This window comes from Uranotaenia lowii, chromosome 1 (assembly GCF_029784155.1).
Source record: "Uranotaenia lowii strain MFRU-FL chromosome 1, ASM2978415v1, whole genome shotgun sequence".
Lineage (NCBI taxonomy): Eukaryota > Metazoa > Arthropoda > Insecta > Diptera > Culicidae > Uranotaenia > Uranotaenia lowii.
In genome coordinates this window covers 81,023,807-81,043,309 of record NC_073691.1, presented here as the reverse complement: position 1 = coordinate 81,043,309, position 19,503 = coordinate 81,023,807, and the positions used below count along the sequence as shown (strand labels likewise).

Here is a 19,503-nt window from a genome sequence, read left to right as displayed (position 1 = left end):
AGATTTGAAGATTTGTAGATTTGTAGATTTGTAGATTTGTAGATTTGTAGATTTGTAGATTTGTAGATTTGTAGATTTGTAGATTTGTAGATTTGTAGTTTTGTAGATTTGTAGATTTGCAGATTTGTAGATTTGTAGATTTGTAGATTTGTAGATTTGTTGATTTGTAGATTTTTAGATTTGAAGATTTATATTTTAGTAGACTTGAAAGTTTGTAGACTAGTAGATTAAAAGATTTATAGATTTGTAGAATTTAAGATTTGGAGATTGGTTGATTTCCAGATTTATAGATTTTTAGATTTGAGAATTGTAGATTTGGAGATTTGTAGATTTGGAGATTTGTAGATTTGTTGATTTGTAGTTTTGTAGATTTGTAGATTTGAAGATATGAAGATTTGGAGATTTGAAGGTTTGTAGATTTGTAGATTTATAGATTTGTAGATTTGTAGATTTGTAGACTTGTAGACTAGTAGATTTGTACACCCAAAATTCAGCCTCTGTGCCAATGGCGTGTAGTCAATTTCATAGCATCATTGGTACAAGAAGATAACGCGACCGGCACTGATTCGATTTGCGCCCACCGGCATTAACCTCCCAGCGCAACCGAATTGCGTATGTCTGAATGAAACAAAATAAAAACGTTTTCGCGTCCCTCCCCATCGCATCACAAGCCGAAGAAGGATGGAAATAAATACCGGCCAACACCAGGCAGCCAGCGAACCGAGCACTGTGCGTGTGAATGTAGCAAAAGCAACAACAAAAACATCCTTCTAATTCAATCAACCGGCAAACACGGCTAAGCTGTGCGTGTGTATGTAGCAAAAGCAACAACAAAAACATTCCTTCAATTCACAGGCAAACAACACCGGCCAAGCTGCCCGGCTTTAGCAGCTGTGTATATGTAGCGTGTGTATGTAATAGCAGGCAGTAAGCAAAGCACAGTTCTCATTCAATGGGTTTCCCGTTCCTTCACTCCCGTTCCCTTTCCCGTTTCCATCTTAAGGCAAAGGAATGCATTGAAAGGAGGCCAAACGCCGGGAAGCCGCTGTTGTACGTTTTTTGTGATTGATCGGTAACAGAAAGCCTATGACAAATATACCTCATCCTGCATGAAGCTCTAATAGTAGGGGAGAATGAGGATACTTGATCCCTGGGGATACTTGATTCCTTAGCTATATCTCGAAACTGGAATGTCTTACAAAGATCAAATGTTCTAGAAAAATGTGTCAAAATGAGCAAAATAACAATGCTTGTAGTTTAAAAAATTTTAACAAAATAATTGTTTGAGTAATTGAACTTTGTTTGAAAAATTTCACAAAATGTAACTTGAATATCTTTTTTCATCACTTTAAAATGTTCCTTTCATGGGAAAATTATGAAAAAAAATATTTGTTCCAATGTATCAATCGTTCGAGCGTAAAATGAACTTCATTATGCCATATTTTCAAAGCAATGGAAAACTCTCAACTTTTTTCAGAAAAAGTTTTCTATAATGTTGATTATGGGTACAATTGATCCCCTAGAGTTGGGTACAATTGATCCCCCTTCCAAACGGCATGTTCTTCTTCTGAATTGATCGTTATGATTGGTGAATACGAAATTACTAATATTTATCCAAAAACTAATATTTATCAAACAATTGTCAGAAGTAAAGAGCAAAAATGATTAATTTTCTCTTAATTATAAAAAAAGCGCCTTTAAGTATGCAATGTTATTAACGTTGAGACAAAGTTATAGAATTTTCTTGTTATGTCTGCTATAAATTGTGAAATGAGAACAAACATGACCAAAATAGTCAATTAACATTCTATCTTGGGGTTTTGTTTGATTTTTATACAAGGATTAGGGCTTCCTGAATAAAAGATCAAGTCTCCTTCAATAGGGGATCAAGTCTCCCCTAACTTCAAAAAAATCGCAATTTTTTTACTCCCACGAAAATGCTTCTAGTTCATCAACGGGTTCAAGTATCTATCTAATTTTTGGAGCATAGAAACTTGAAGTTACAAGCTTTCAGAAAATGTCAAAGACGGCGAGTTGCTAAATTTTTCCAGAAAGATATGGTGAAAATAAGAAAAGGGGATCATGTATCCCCATTCTCCCCTACACTGGTTAGAATGTCGGACTGGCAAGACGATACAATTGGTGATGTGAGTTCGATTCTCACTACAGCGCTGTGGTTTTAGTTTTTATTTTCTTGTTTCTGGGATGAATTATCCAATAGGAAGGAAATCCCATAAAATGTTTTTCTTGTTTCGCTTGAATGTAGTGGTCATCATTTTGGTTGGGAGCCGAGTCCTTATGCCAGTTACGGTTTTTCAAACATACCGTCTTCGGCACAGTGCACATTTCAGAGCATTATCGGCACAGAGATTTGCTAAAAAGGCATTGGATTTTTGCAACCTCTTCTATGGGTGTAGATTTGGAGATTTGTAGTTTTTTAATATTTGTAGACTTGAAGATTTTAGATTTGTAGACTAGTGGATTTATAGGTTTATAGATTTGTAGACTTCTAGACTTGAAGATTTGTAAATTTGTAGATTTGTTATTGTTTTATTTGTAGACTTGTAGATTTTTAGATTTGGAGATTCGTATTTTAGTAGATTTGTAGGTTTTTAGACTGGTAGATTAAACGATTCATAGATTTGTAGATTTGTAGACGTGTAGATTTGTAGATTTGGAGATTTATAGATTTGTAGATATTTAGATTTGTGGATTTGTAGATTTGTAGATTTGTAGGTTCGTGAAGTTGTAGATTTGTAGCATTGTAGATTTGTAGATTTGTAGATTTGTAGATTTGTAAATTTGTAGATTTGGCGATTTGGAGATTGGTAGATTTTTTATTTGAAGACGTTTAGATTTGCTGATTGGTAGATTTGTATATTTGTAGACTTGAAGATGTGCAGATTTTTAGACTAGTAGATTTTTAGATATATAGATTTGTAGACCTCTTGATTTGAAAAATTATTAATTTGTAGATTCCTGAATTTGAAGATTTGTAGATTTTTAGATTTGGAGATTTGTATTTTAGTAGATTTGTAGGTTTGTAGACTAGAAGATTAAATCATTCACAGATTTGTAGATTTGTAGATTTGTAGATTTGTTGATTTGTAGATTTGTAGATTTGTAGACTTCTAGATTTGTAGACTTCTTGATTTGTAGATTTGTAAACTTTAAGATTTGAAGATTTGTAGATTTGTAGATTTCTTATTTTGTAGATTTATAGATTTGGAGATTTGTATTTTAGTAGATTTGTAGGTTTTGTAGACTAATAGATTAAAAGATTCATAGGTTTGTAGATTTTTAGATTTAAAGATTTGTAGATTTCGAGATTGGAACGTTTGTAGATTTGTAGATTTGTAGATTTGTAGATTTGTAGATTTGCAGATTTTTAGATTTGTAGATTTGTAGAATTGTAGTTTTGTAGGTTTGTGGACTTGTAGTTTTGTAGATTTGGAGATTTGTAGATTTGTAAATTTGTTGAGTTGTGGACATGTGAATTTGTAGACTTGTAAATTTTTAGATTTGTAGATTTTTATATTTTTAGACTTGAAGATTTGTAGACTAGTAGATTTAATGGTATATAGATTTGTAGACTTCTAGATTTGAGGCTTTGTAAATTTTTAGATTTGTTGATTTCTAAATTTGTAGACCTGTTGATTTTTAGAATTGGAGATTTGTATTTTAGTAGATTTGTAGGTTTGAAGACTAGTACATTAAAAGATTCATAGATTTGTAGATTTGGAGATTGGTTGATTTGTAGATTTGAAGATTTGTAGAATTGTGAAGTTGTAGATTGGTAGCTTTGTAAATTTCTAGATTTGTAGATGTGTAGACTTGTAGATTTGGAGATTCGGAGACTTGGAGATTTGGAGATTTGTAGATTTTAGATTTGAAGACGTTTAGATTTGTAGATTCATAGAATTGTAGATTTGTAGACTTGAAGATTTGCCGATTCGTAGACTAGTAGATTAATAGATTTATAGATTTGTAGACTTCTAGATTTGTAGATTTGTAAATCTGTAGATTTCTGAACTTATATTTTTTAATTTTATAGCATTTTTCTTTCGCTTAAAGATTTTGCAACGGTAACTTTTTTGATGAATTATTTCTTCTTTATCCATTTTTTTTAAAATTTTGTTTTCGTTTCCATTCTCATTTCGATTTTAAGGATGAAGAACGACGTGAGAAAACGACAATTCGTTCAATGCATATCATACACTGCAAAAAATATCTTGAGTAATTTCGGATGCTATCGATGCAAATTCTTTCATCTATTTTTCACATTTTTACCCCAACTATGTATCACATTGTTGCCGGAGCATCAACTTTTCTTTTCCATCGAAACAAAAAATGTACTTACTGCAGCAGGATTTTCCAAAGTCCAGTCGCACCAGCTGGACCATGTACGGCTCGAGCAGGTTCACGTACCACCAGGGAACGCGTTCCGGTTTCGTGAGGGAGCAGGTCTCGGGCGAGAAAAAGGCGGACGTCGAACCGTCGATTGCCTTCTGCGGGATGCCGGACGCATCGGTCGAAATCTGCATCGGGGCCTTGCCGGCGGCCACATTTAGCACTGCGAAAAAAAACCAGAAGACATTGGTTGAAATTAACACAACTGTCACTTTTCCAAAGCACACTGAAAAAAATAGTCAAGTAATAATCATGTAAAAATATTTATTGTTTTTCTTTTAAAAGGAAGAATTTAAATTATTTCTCAACAAAAGTAAGAAAAATTTTCTAATGAAGACACCTGGCCCAGCTAATGGGTCAATATCGTAAGAAGCGGGGGCCTAGTGGGGTTCGCTGAAAACGGAACCAGCCATTAATCATTCAATTTGATGAAAAAGATGAGCAATTACGGTGTCTTCACCGGTTCGCCTTTCTCGGCGACAAGCCTTTTTACTAGCTATTCGTTGAACTTGAATCGTTGAACAATACCCGCCGAATCATAAAAGATAAATTTGTTGAAAGGTTCCAAATCGCGACGGGGGAGATTCGCTAAATGGGGGGGGAATGTTGAATGAGCTTTGAAAAACACGAGGGGTAAATTCAGGAATCTAAGACCGCTAGAAGTGAGTGAGTGAGTGGGGTGATTGATTGCCTTTTGGGGGTTCTTCTAAGAAACCTGGCTGACTGACGTATTCAAAAAAGGTTAGGACCGTTAATTGTCGATTGGTATAAGAAGAGTTGTAATTGCAATTGCCATGTGTGGAATCTCGGCAAATACTTTCCCCGGAATGGGGTTGTCGGTGCCTTTTGAGAAGAATCCACTACTTCAAACAAGTAAATTCCTAAAGGTTCCTTTGAACTTTTATCCTAAATATTCGTTATTGGAAGCAGGTTATAAGGTTAATGAGATTTGTTCTTTTTAGTGTAAACAAAAAAGCTTGATGGAATTAGGCTTTTTTCATACAAGTAATTTAATAAACAGCACGTACGTTACACAACCCTTAGCAAGTAAATTGCTAATCAATTCAGTTCTCTCCGAAACCATTTCTCGGGTGTGATTAAAATCTGCACGTAACACCACAGCGAGCGAGACTTTACAAACTAAGTAGCCTGGCCGGCTGCCTGGCGTTACATAAATTTTGCATAGCCTACGCTAATTAATAAACGCAACCCACTCAACAAACGGCGGCCCTTTGGATGGATTGAAGGAAAACTGAAGCAAAAAAAAAACAAATAGCTTCGACGACTGAATGAAAAGCACTCCTAAGCCAACATAGTAGGCCAGTAGGCAGAAAAAGTGAAAAGTGATGCAATCACGCTCTGATTAATGTGCGTTACTATGGCAAAACTGTTTACCAATCTGAGTACGAAACGAACTGCAACAACGCTTACTATGTTGGCACAGAAAGTACGAGCAATGTCTCTAGCCGGACGATGTAGAAGAAAAGATTTAATCAAAACAGAAGAAACTACGACAATGGTTTAGGTCAGGGGTGAGCAACCTTTTGAATCAACGGGCCAATTTAAATTTGAAATCTTGTCGGCGGGCCGCACTTCAAATTTTTTTTCTGATAATTATCAGAGCTTTACATCATTTTTCATAACTACACATTTTTGGCGGAAACAAATGAAAAAGGAAAAAAAACGAAGTCACGTGTTCAAAAACAGTTATTAAACACGGCTTTTTAAAAAACCAGATATTGAAAATGTAAATCTTTTAATAGTTCTTTTTGGCGAACATTCAAACGAACATTTTTGTTTAAACCGATGATACTATTCGTCATCACTTCCATTTAAAAAGTGATAACTAAGAGTGTGATAAATATATTTTTAAAGAAATCACAGCGTCGGACGTTGACTCTCTATTTGAGTTTTTGTGATTTTTTTCCACAATTAAAACTTGTCCTCAATGCCTAGATTTTTTTCTACAAACGTTAAAATACCAGTTTTTTTTTAAATTGAAGTCCTATATTGGATCATTGCATTCATATGTTGAGGAAGGTTGTCGAAATCTCAGTAAAATGTTGAATTTCACATATTTTTGAGCAACTTTCTTCAAAACTACACTTTTAATTTTTGGATTTTTAATATTTTTAATCTTATTCAGATATAATGGCGATAGGATTTCTAAAGCTATATTATTTTGACTCAGGTGATTTGGATTACAAATTATAAGTGAAATAACTCAATTTATCGATGTTTGTGATAAATTTTCTATCAAATTTCTAAAAAAAGCATCACAGATAATCGTCAAAGATATTTTGGATGGAATCACAGAATTTCAGATATCTATTGTTTTAATCAAGAACTAATAATTCATGTGGGTAACTTTGATGCCGGCTGATTCATGTTGATAAACAATCTAAAATCGTTCACCCAGGCTTTATTATTTAACTTTTGTAATTTTCATCAATATTCAAAAATTAAAAAAATATCACAACTTTTTGGTTAATTTGTTGCCAGTATTTGAATGTTAACAGAACAACCCGAGCAGACTTTGATGCCAAAAATGATAGCAAATCGAGAGCATGATAAGGTGATGTCAACAGCAAACTGTACGATAGCAGCAAACTTTACGATAGCAAAATTAGACATGATTGAGGTCTCATTAATTCAAATTTTACAGCAAGGTGAGACCACATTTAGATATCAACAGCAAATAGTGAGCAAAATTTGGTATAGCATTTGACTTGATAGCAAAATTGGTCGTCATGAAGCTTATCCACCTTATCTTATAAAATGCAAACCAAACTTACAACAACATTTGCTGTGCTACTAAACCAATAGCAAAATAAGGCATCATTGGGCATCCTTAAATTTGACAAAATAAAAATTTGAACTTATTTCCAAAAAAAAATCCAAAAAAAACATTTTTGCCAAAATTATACCCCACTTGAAGTTTATTTTTAATTTTTATTTCATTAGCTCAACTTTGATCATAAACGTTAAGTTTCTGTTTTATATACGCGTATGTTAATTAAAAAGTTTTTGTGTTTGGTATTAGAACTTGTTCTAACCAATAGCAAATTACTAACACAAGCTCTGTTGGTTTTTCTTTTATGTCTCCGCGCAGAATATATTGAATCCGCCTACTGATGATTGGGAAATTTTAATAAGGCATAACGATCGCAAATACTTTAGTTCAGTTTTACCTGCGTTCGTATTTCATTAGGCTGGAAGAAATATCAATTTCTTCTATTGTCACCCCCCCCCCCCCTCCCCTTCTAAATTTCCAAAAACCCGAAAGGGGAAATAAATAAAGTTTGAAGTAATTTATGTAAATTTTGATAAAAAAATCTGACATTTTCTAAATCCAATATCTGAAAGATTACAAGACCAAAAACCAAATAAAAGAAGATGGAAGTTATTTCACCTTTTGTTTTCTTGATTTGATTGAATTATTTGATGAAATATTTCTTGATTTATAAGTTTTGTGCAACAATATATTTGTAAGTTTTGTTCCATACAAGCTTCCGTGCAATTTATTCCAATTTATTTGTTTTTCGCATTTTTTTTGTTGTTCCCCCCCCTTGCGATATTCCAACTCCGAGTGACAAAAGAAGGATTTGAAATTTGTTCCGGCCTTATGCATACATTAAAAATTCATGTTTCTCCGCTTAAAAATGTCCGATGAAAATATGCGTGTATTCTTTTACCGATTTGATCATTACCGTCGCGACGAAAGAGCTAAATGGAGTTGAATAAGCAACCCTCCGAGTAATCTACATTAAGCGTGTCTTTTTTGTTTACGTTTTGCTGCAAAAAAAAAATTAAGTCCACGGGTAGGTCGCCGATGGAAATTTATCGTTATAAGTGGTTTTAAAGTGATTGAAAACTATTGAAAACATCGATGCCTTCTACAATTACACCTACCCGGAAGTGCAGGAACAAAAACACGGAATTACTGCTGGTCTTTTGAAGCGTTCGTTTTCGCATTTCTGCAGCAATTTTGAAGAGAACCTCAATGATTAGGTTTGTTGCAATATTTATTAATATGTCAGATATTTTTTTAAAATTCGCTTTGTTAAACTAGTTGAGCCAGGTGTATTGCACCTGGTTGCTTCCGTTGGCCGTCATGTTGGACGAACCATCAACCATAGTGCGAGTATCGAGCGAAAAATTAGATGATCCGGCCACATTCCACTGTACCAGCACAGTGAAGCGGATGCTTTGGAGTAGAATAATGTTTCGCACTGATCTCGACTTGAGCAACAAGCAGGCACCGGACATCATCGATTGCCTTGGCAAAATTTGGACAACAATCGGGAAGATATCCATCATTTCGTAGCACAGCGTGTTTTTGACGGAAAAGAGGGATGTGTATACAGGCTTGGGGCTTTTTATGCTCCGCAAACACTGCTGTCTATCCTGGCGAAAGCCCAGTGTGGATCAAAAAACCTGACGAAAGGATTATGAAAATAGCACTGCACACTTTACTTATGTCCAAGCTGAATTGTGTAAGAATGGGTTTTGCTACAGTTATTAAAATGTTACTAACCTCAAAAGTTTCTTTTCAGATATATGCATGTGGGACTTTTTTCGCCTCAGAATAAGGAATCATCTTTTGCGAGAGAAGCAATTCACTTTTAGCAGTACGGGAGGTTTAAGCGACATCGCTAAGCGGCGACTACGTTTGGAGTTCGAATCGTGCTCCAGTTTGTACGAAAAAGATTTGATTCAAACCGCTTTCAAAGAATTCAAACCGTCCACATAGCGCAGAATGTTATCAGGGACGAACACCTCGATTTGATGGAATCCGAAGAGGAAAATATCGAGAAGCTCCTTCCGCGGCCTACCCTAATTCCTTATTTCATTATAGATAAATTTCTTCCGACAAACAGTATCGTCCTAGGATATCCTATTGGATTGGGTTGTAGATCAACTGAAGTTGCCGAAGAGCTGAAAGAATATTATTTGCAATTCGACGATCAAATTCATATTCCACGTGGCGGTGGATATTTTTAAAACAGCTATGAAATTGATTTACAATATTGTTGTAAACCTGGTACATGTGCTAGCATAACCACTGTACTTCGATGCACATACTAAAGATGTTTAAATTATTCAGCAGCTGTGCCGCGGCTTTCCAAGAGGATTTAGAGCAAACCAATAATAATGGTTTGCATAACAAATGAACAAGATGTAAATTACCAAGCCACAGGATCAAATATAAATGTCTACGTCAACTGAACCTAAAATGCGGGTTCATAGTCGCATAGTGACGGTATCACAAATTTTTTGCCAACACCATACTCCTGATGCTAAATGAAAAACCAAGGAAAGAGACTTTGGATCAAGGTAAGATCTACATTCTTTTAGTTTAATCTATTTTTAACTCAAAGGTAGATTCTTATGTAAAGACACCGTGAGTTTTCTGATGAGCAAAATCATTTACATAGCATACTTTAAAAAAAAGTCTATATACATATTTTAAACGCCTTTGTGTAGACAAGGTGTGTACAAAGATTTTGTATCATGAACAAACTTTATTACTATTCGAGGTGGTGTCTGTACTAAGGCAATTGTGTTGCCGGGCTCTATTCTCACTGCAAACTTTACTTTATTTGTAGATATAAATTCAGGCTTTTAGTATATTAGACTTAGAATACTATGAATTGAAAAATATTAAAAAAAAAGTTCACTTAATATTTGAAAGAGAGTAGAAATGCTGCATTCTAATGACAATTCGAAACTTTTTTGTGTTTCGTGTTTTTTGCTTGCATTCGAATTACAATTAGAAACTTTTTCGGATATAAGTTCCGTTATAATGATTGACACCCTTTAATGCAAAGTGTTGTTTTAAAACAACACTAATGAAAATCCAAATATCTTGGAAACGCTTGAATTTCTTTGAATGAGGCCCTCAGGATCAGAGGAGTGCAAGTGCCAAAATCAAAGATTTTGAGTTAAGTATAACTAACGATTCATTATGTTTCAATGTACATGTGGTGCAGATTTTTAATTTTTTTTGAACACTTTTTTGATTGAATTAAAACTGCTCGAATTCGAAAAATATATGAAAAAGCGAGCATATTCACAACTTTAAAGCGCGTTGTCTCGAAACTATCATTTAGGTACTTGCACCCCTCTGATGGTATTTTTATTACGATATTTTCATGTATGTTTGAGATATCGAAGTAAGTAAGCGGAAAAATTGCCAAAATCATATTTATTTACTTTTGTGAAAAAAAGTAGTTTTTGGAAAATCGCTGTTATTTCTTTAGATTTGCTGATTTTAATTTTTTTTTATATCTCAATCAATCACAAACACCTTCCTGCTTTCCAAAAATAAGGTTTGGAAGAAATTTGCAAAGTCGTATTGAAATTAATTAACAATTTCTAAAATTATTTTTCAACATTGTTGGGCAACAAATTTGGTAATACTCAAAATAACAACTTCAAACCTGTTCAGTTGTATTGTTCAAATTAAAATGTAATTATTTCACTGAATCAGTAACCGCTATTCTCATTTAAAAAAATCATGCATTAAAGGGTTAATATTTCCATTTTGTTTTAAATCTTTAAAATCAAAGGTTGAATTTAATTGGTACCTACCAGTCTGAAAAATATAACCGAGCATACAGATAGAATAGAATTATAATAAATATTGCTATCACGCCTTGATAGTTCAGTTTACTCTCATTTATTTGTCAGAAGGTGGTACACAGCAAAAATGAGAACAAAATATTCATTCACAATTCCTCGTTTTTTGAAATTTTTGAGAGCATATCAACGTCAAATTTTGCTATCAAAAGATATTATTCGAGACCTTATATTGCCATCATTATGCTCTCCAAGCTCTCGGAAAACGAGGTGTAGTTTATGTCTCAGTTTTAGCAAAATTAGGCATCACTTTGCTAACCAAGTATGAAAATTTGTGCTCTCATTTTTGCTGTGTACCACCTTATGTCAAGCAAAATGAGAGCAAACTCGGCTCTCAGGGCGTGATAGCAAAATTTGCTATAATTTTGCCATAAAAGTCTGCTCGGGAACGGTTTTTGTCGAATTGGATAGAAATTTTTTTTGACAAATTATTGCTGAGTTTTTTTTATCATCCATTTTTTTTTTGCTTGAAATCCAAATAATGACTTCACTAAACGGACTTCGAAATTCCTTTGATCATGTGTAGGTTCAACAATATTGCATTAAAGCCTTGAACAGAATGTAATAAACGCTTAAAATACCAGAAAAAGTAAATAATCTGAAATTTTCCTAACTATCCATAGAAGAAAAAAGTTAAGGCATAGAAATTTGAGAAAAAGCTTCGCGGGCCGCACAAAAGAGTCTCACGGGCCACATGCGGCCCGCGGGCCGCGTGTTGCTCACCCCTGGTTTAGGTCATTGACGGTTTCAGACAGAGTGTTTTAAATTTGGACGGTCATTGGCCTCAGGATGCTATTTATTTAAAACATAAATCTTGTCGGGCGTTTTAAAGATTTTGAAAAACTGTGGTCTGGAAACATAAGAATTTCGATTCAATTTCTCAAAAATCAAAAGTTTTAAGTTATTATTCGTGTTATTATTAAAATTTAATTTTCACGAGGGATTCAGAAAAAGGTTCATAGAAATTCAAGGGAACACTATATTGGGATTCCCAAAAAAATTCACCAATGATTTTCCAAAAAAAAAAAACAAAAAACTCATTTAAAAAAAACTAACAAATAATCCAAGAACTTAAGAAAGAATCACGAGAGATTTACAGAATCGTAAGACATTCCTAAAACATTCTCAAAATATTTACCAAATGTTTTAAACAAATCGCAAGAGTTCCCAGGAAGACAAGAGTAGGCGATAACTTATGCTAATCGCACGCGATTTTCTCTCCGTCTGCTGAAATTTTACAAAATTATTAATTTCAGTACGTAGAACTGTCGGGGATTAACTAGAAATGGGTGTAAGTGATAGCTGGAAGGAAGTGCAGAAGTGTCCACCGGAAGTTAACAAAAATTAGAGGGGAATAAGTGTTATTTCATAAAAAGAATTGCAAACCGGTAGCTGCAGAAACGGAGTGTTTACAAATTGAATTGAATTTTATTCTTGTGTGGAAGATTCAATGAGATTCATAAAACTTCAGGAAAATTACACCAAAGATTTTCCAAAGATTCTCCAACGATGTTGTCAGTTATTAAAAAAAAGGTTGTTAATCTTTCTTGACATTTTCATAAAATCACCAAAGATAACAGTTTTACATAAGATTTAAAATAGGTTTATAAACAATCCACATAAGACTTAGAAAAAAACAGAAAAATTCACAAAAGAATATAAAAAATCATAAACGATTCTTAGAGGAACCATATAAGGACCAAAATCCCTGAAAAATTCACAAAGTTTTCACAAAAAAATAACAAAAGGTTAAAAGAAGATAAACAAAAATAAAACAACTTAGGATTCATAAAAGATACACAGGACATTGACAAAACGTTTTGGAAGATTGAATAAGGATCATAAAAGATTCACATAAGAAATGCGAAAGTTCTACAGAAGATTCATAAAGATTTGAGCAGAGATTTACAAAAGGAACTCAAAAGATTCACTAAATATTTACCACAGATTGACAGAAGATTCACAAAAAAAATTAGAAAAATCATGAAAAAACAACAAAAAAAATCATTTAATAATTTAACATAGATATCAGGTAGATCACAACATTCACAGAAGACTCAAAAAGATTCTTAAAATTCATAAAAGATTTATAAAAGATTTATAAAATGATCCCTTTATGATTCATTAATGACTCACTAAATATTTACAGAAAATTCAATTAAAGTTTTCGAAGATTCAATGAGATTCACATAACTTCACGAAGGATTTACCAAAGATTTGAAGATTGTCGAAAGATGTTGTAAATAGTTAATAAAAATAGTTTTATTATATTTTCATTTAAAAAACACAGGACATTTACAAATAGTTTAAAAAGATTCTATTCACAAAATATTATTCATTAAATAATCACAAAATTTTCAGAAGAATAATAAAAAAAATTAAAGGATAACAACATATTCAAACGAATTCACAAATTACTTAAACATCTCGGACCAAATACGAGATATCTCGTTTTTTTCATATTTAGCTAGCATGCTACTCTAAGAAGAATATTTAACTAGGAATGTTAGGAATTTAATAAGCAAATATACAAAAAAGTTATTCAAAAGATTAACAAAAGATTCACAAATAACCAACATCAAAAATAGATTAACGAATAATAATGACAAATTCACAAAATCTTTGAATCTCGCGTGAGCTTTCATTACGTCGTATGAAACATCTTAAGCATTCACAGAAAACTGCTGCAAAAGTTATCAAAGCAATTTTAAAATTTGAATTTCACATATATAATTTGTTGTCCAGACTACAAATGTTCCAAATGGAAAAAGGTTGCGACTAGTTTATACATTATACATATCAGTTTTTGTATCTTTTTATTTGTAATAAAACTGTTTGTTTACATTTTGTTTCATACGACGTAATGAAAGCTCACGCGAGAAATATTCCCAAAAGGTACTGAACAGATTCACAACAGAATTTACAAATGCTTAAACAAATCTTTTAAATAAAAAAACTATAGAAAAACATTGGAGGAGAAAACTTTCTGGAGATAAACCAAAACTTACAACCCAAAAATAGATTTACAAAAGATCGACAGAAGATTCACTTGAAAAAATAGCAAATAATTACGACGAATTCACAAAAGATTAAACAAAGATTTTAAAATATTTCAGAAAGTTTTACAAAAGATTCACAATATATTATAAACGATCGATATAGGGTCAACAAAGGATCGTACAAAAAAAATTAACAGAAAGATAACAAACGATTTATTGAAGATTTAAAAAACGTTTCCTAAATTTCACTGAGAACTTGGTGAAAAATTCACAAAAGGTTCACTAGATATTTCTTAAAGATTCTCAAAACGCTTACAAATGTGTTTGGATGTTTAAACAAGGTTCACAAAATATTCGCATAATAAGAACTATGAAAGATCCTCAGAAAACTCAAAAAAGATTTAGCTAAAAGTAAATAATCGAAAGATTCACAAAAGATTAACCAAAGGTTTACATAAGATTCACAAAAATTAAAAAAAAAAATAAATAAAAAATTCACGAATGAAATACGAAAAATTTACAAAATTATGCTTCAAAGGTTCTCAAAGGATTCAACAAAGATTGAAAATAGATTGATGAAAGATGCTGATCATCAGATGATGAAAATTTACATAATTATTCCTCAAAGGTTCTCAAAGGATTCAATAAAGATTTAAAATGGATTGATGAAAGATCCATTGAAAACTTAAAAAAGCATAAAATATACCAGAACGATTCATACAAGTTCTACATAGAGTGTTTTGTTTTTTTTTTAAGACAACAAAACTAAAAAAAATAACCCATGAATAAATAAGTTGGTTTAATTAGAGGACAAGCTCATTTTAAAATTAAAAATTTGAATTGTAGCTTAAATAAAAAGGTATCAGTATTCATAAATTTGAAACATTTTTCAACTAAATTCGTATTATCTGATAGATAATTGCATAACTTTTATTTTCTAATTAAAATAAAATGTTAAAATTTAAAGGGTTACATTAAAAAAAAAATCCAGTTTCCAGGTCAGGATATGAACAAAAAACGGCTGTTCAAAAATCGATTGTAGCGTATTTTTGCATTCTATTTTATTTCTGTGACTTGGTGTTTTGAAAATCTACAAAATATACCTTCTAAGAGCAAGTTCACTGGTATTGGGAAAAAGTGGTAGAAATTTTGACACTTTTAGCACATTTCGAAAATTTTGCTATGCAAAAACATTTTCAAGATCTGTCGTCTTCAAGTTTTGCTTGCTCTGAAGCGAATTGTGGGCTTGTAGCATCTAAGTAGTCCGGTATTTCTATCTTCCATGTTTATCTTATGTCAACTAATGATTGTTATTGCCATCAGTTGAAATGATTGATTTTCTATGTCAAAAGACATACCCCTGCAACATCTAATAACTTTTTTGTCTATTACCATACGAAGTTACAGTCTTGGGCAAAGTTGTTAAGCGGAAAATTTCCTTGAATGAATTTATAAACTGGCCCAAAACCCATCCGCCCCAGGCTCAGTTCCACATAAGAAACCAAAATGATGTTGATTTTTCAGAACAAAATATTCAACTTTCCCATACGAACATAAAAGTTCAAAGTTACTTATGTAAACGTTACTTAAAAATCCTGTTAAAAATCGTGGATGATTTTCTAACCAAAACGAAGCTTTTAAGACCCCAGGGTTTGAGAAATAAAAAAATGACCCCAAATCGACACAGTCTACGCCGAATTTGATGTGATAGCTGTCGCCTAGATCCAGTAAATAATTCCTTGGCTGAAGGCAAATCAGTAAGTGGTTCTCGAATTCCGGGAGCTTAAAGCTTCTCAAAGTGTGTTTTTTTAACCATGTTGTCGAGTGTAAAGTCGGAGGACTGATGTAGAAATAAGAAAAATAAAATGTTTGAGAGTACTGATTTTTTCCTTCAAATGAGTTCTAGAGACAGTCGAGTAGGCGTTGAATCGCGCGAACGTCAACAATTTTCGATCCGTGAAAAAGTCGTTTTAACTAGAGTGCCTATAAGTAGAGTGACGCCAACTGTCAAAATTGGAATAGCGATGAACTGTCAGTGTCATTCCAAACGAACAAATGACCTGTCAAATTCAGCCTTCTCAGGCTAAATTTGACCGAATTTGACAGGTCATTTGTTCGTTTGGAATGACACTGACAGTTCATCGCAATTCCAATTTTTACAGTTGGCGTCACTCTACTTATAGGCACTCTAGTTTTAACTGAGAAAGAAAGAAGATTAAGTAAGGAAGAACCAGTATCGAATTCAGTTGAATATAACCGGAAAAGTGTACAATATTATTAAGGGTGCTGTAACTTCAGGATGTGGCAAGAAACAAATCAGTTCCCATGCCAAAACAGGATCATCCTGGCTCCTGTTAATTGTAGATTCCAATAGTGTTATATTGGCACTAAAGAGCGATTTAGGATTAAACAAATCGGTAGGAAAACTTGTCTTGTTGGAAAATAAAAATTCAAAGCCAAACTTTCAATAAAACTAGTCGTTCATGATCTTCGGTGACAATCAATTTTCAATGGTGACAGTTGATTCAATCATCGTTTCAGTTTTATTAACAATATCTCCCCGATCCAATATTCAAACGATGACGACGACGACGACGACGACGTTGAAGCGATGACGGAGGGAGAAAGTGTGAAATGTGGGTTAAGTTTTGTGTGCTTCGTTCATCTATTCGATGCGATTCAAGTGTTTTGGGAGGCCGCCGGCTCGATTTGATTTCTAATTTGCCTGTACGAAATTGTATGAAGATTTAATTGACTAACTATGGGTATTGAGTAGATGCACAGGTGTTTTATGAGTTTTTTGTATCTGCGACTCACATCACATTGCAAAGCAGTGGTATTCAAAAAGATTTACTTTCACAATTTATAATTGAAAATTCGGCAGGAAGTTTTGGAATCAAAATTCCGTCTCAGAAAATTCCGACTAAAGTTTGATCTCAAATCAGGTATCAGACCAAAAAATTGAATAAATAAAATTTAATAGATAAATTTGTTATGTTAAATGATGTTGTATCCGTTTTATTTTAAAATGATCGTAACGTTTTGTTTTTCAGCATCACCAGTTGAGGGAAGAATCAGTGAAGAGATAAACTTTCATGGTAATCATACAGGTAAGTATGTAAATATAATTTTCAAACAACGCACTTAGTAGGTATGCACTTTGTGATCGCAACATCCAGAGCGAGTAAAATGACAGGGTCCCAGCCTAAGCTGCCAAGCTGGCTGCAAGAGTTACGCAACCGTAAAAATGTATAGCATTAAAGCAGTGTGTCGCCACCTCCCACTCACTCACGAAAGTCGGTAGATTAAACAAACCCGCAACAAAGTTTTACCTCAGTAGAAACGTGACGTTTACTGGGCCGCACAGGATCGATTGCAGTCTGAAATGCTTCTGGTTTGTTTCTGACTTAACCTGTTATAAAAATGAATGGTTATCAGTTAAGTAAAGTTATTGTTAAAGTTTTTTTTAAGCAAATCGACAATTCAACCAAACTGCTCTGATATTTTTTTTTAAATTTCAAAACGATCTTCGGAAAAGTTGTTGTCATTTGTCATAGAAATCTTCAGTAAGCTCCATGCTTCATTATATTGAGTCGATTTGGGGTAATTTTTGAATTACTCAAACCCTGGGGTCTAAAAAGCTTAGTTTTGGTTTAAAATTCATCCATGAATTTTTGTAGAGCAGCAGTGATGTCAATTGAATTTATTGTTTATCAATTCCAAAAGACATACCCCTGTTACACATCTATAACTTTTTTGCTTAATAAGATACAAAGTTAATGTATTCGACAAAGTTGTTCAGCGGAAAAGTTCCTTTGAAGAATTTATAGATTGGCACAAACACCATTAGCAGGCTCGGCTCCACAGGAGAACCAAAATGATGTTGATTTTTCAGTACAAAATATTCCATTTTCCCATTCAAACTTAAAAGTTCAAATTTACTCATGTAAACGTTACTTAAAAATTCTGCAAAAAATCATGGGCCAAAACGAAGGATTTGAGAAATTCAAAAATGACCCAAATCGACTCAGTCTACTGCACCATTAACGAAAAATGGATCCTGGTCTAGACTTTTCTCTTACTAACAAATAGTCCCTATCTAGAATTTATTCCGCTTAGCTAGGCCAACGATCGTGGGGTTCGAAGTGTTAGTCTATCGATATTTTTGACGGATTATCGACGTTTCTTTCTGTAGTTGTGTTCGTGTAATATGCTTAGAACAGAGGCAAAAATTGTGCTGAGATTTTTGCAATCTGTTCTCTGGTTTACGGTGTTGGGTGTATTAAAAATGTGACACATTTCTAGGAAATTGAGTGTGTGTGTTTGTTGTAGCTTGTGTTTAATACAGATGTGTTGCTTATATTAAATGTGTGTCCTGTTTCGATAATATGGTCGATGAGAGCCGTATTATCTTTCTCTCTGGTTTTCTCTGTTCCTATTGGTTTGTTAATGCTTTTGTCTCTCTTTTCCTTATTAATTTGTAAAACACATTATAACACTTGAAAAATTAACATTATATACTATTTTCGGCATTTTAGGATCAAAGTAGGCAGCACTCACCCTTTACAAAAATGGATTTATGTCTGTCTGTAGAGATCGGACATATAAAAATTTGAGAGCGGTTTTTCATATTAAATTCAAATTTATCACTAACGCATATCTGAGATATTCCGGATGTTAGAGAAGATATCAAAGAAATTGGGCATAGTTTCCTTGAAAATCCATCATTATGAATCGAAAGCTGACAAAACCGCTAAAAGCCGACAAATAAAAAAAAATTTTTTTTTCCATAATTAATCATAAAATTACCTGTATTTCTTTCTCAGACTGTACATTTCTAAATGAACAAAGCTCTACTGAACCGATTTGCGCGAAACTTGGCAGGTGGCGGTGTTGGAGGTCGGAAAGGTTCTTATTATGGTTTGAATCCCCTTCCCAAACAGGAAGAGAAGAGGTGGCCTCCCAAACAAAAGACATATGTTGGCATAACTCGAGAACCAATCAAGCAATTGGTACCAAATTTGACATGGGAGAGTATTTGGGTACGAGAGATATTTTCCCGATTATTTGAGACCCTTCCCTCTTTGTGGTAGAATGATAGAAAAGGGCGAGGGGGGGTCCCTTGCCTTTTTTGCGTAAGTGGAAAACTATCGAGCAAATGGAACCAAACTTGGCATGGGAGGGTATTTGGGTGAAATTTTTTTTTTGATTATTTGATACCCCTCTCTCCTTCCAAGGAGAAAATAAGAAAGAGAAAGGGTGGCTTCCATTCGATTTTTGGATAACTGAAGAACGAATCGGGCAAATTAAAGCAAATTCGGCATGGGGGATGGGGAATGGTCCCTTTCCTTTTAGTGGGAATATAGGAAGAAGGAGGGTGGCTCCTTTACCATTTTCAACATTACTCGAAAACCATTCAAGCAAAGAGAACCAAATGTGGCATGGGAGGGTA

General features: G+C 33.4%; 1 protein-coding gene and 1 long non-coding RNA gene across 6 annotated transcripts in view; one reads left to right on the top strand and one right to left on the bottom strand.

Moving 5' to 3' along the window:
• The window catches only part of LOC129753378 (uncharacterized), a 202,755-nt gene that overhangs the window by 40,547 nt on the left and 142,705 nt on the right, over positions 1-19,503 (bottom strand). For all 5 annotated transcript variants that reach the window (XM_055749225.1, XM_055749216.1, XM_055749199.1 and 2 more), the window contains exon 3: positions 4,361-4,573. In XM_055749225.1, the coding sequence (XP_055605200.1) occupies positions 4,361-4,573 (213 nt within the window). The remainder of the gene's footprint in view (positions 1-4,360; positions 4,574-19,503) is intronic.
• Positions 8,281-17,367, top strand: LOC129753410 (uncharacterized). Its single transcript, XR_008738930.1, has 5 exons — positions 8,281-8,421; positions 8,483-8,906; positions 8,967-9,454; positions 9,518-9,747; positions 17,105-17,367. It is a non-coding gene; the product is annotated as an uncharacterized LOC129753410 (long non-coding RNA).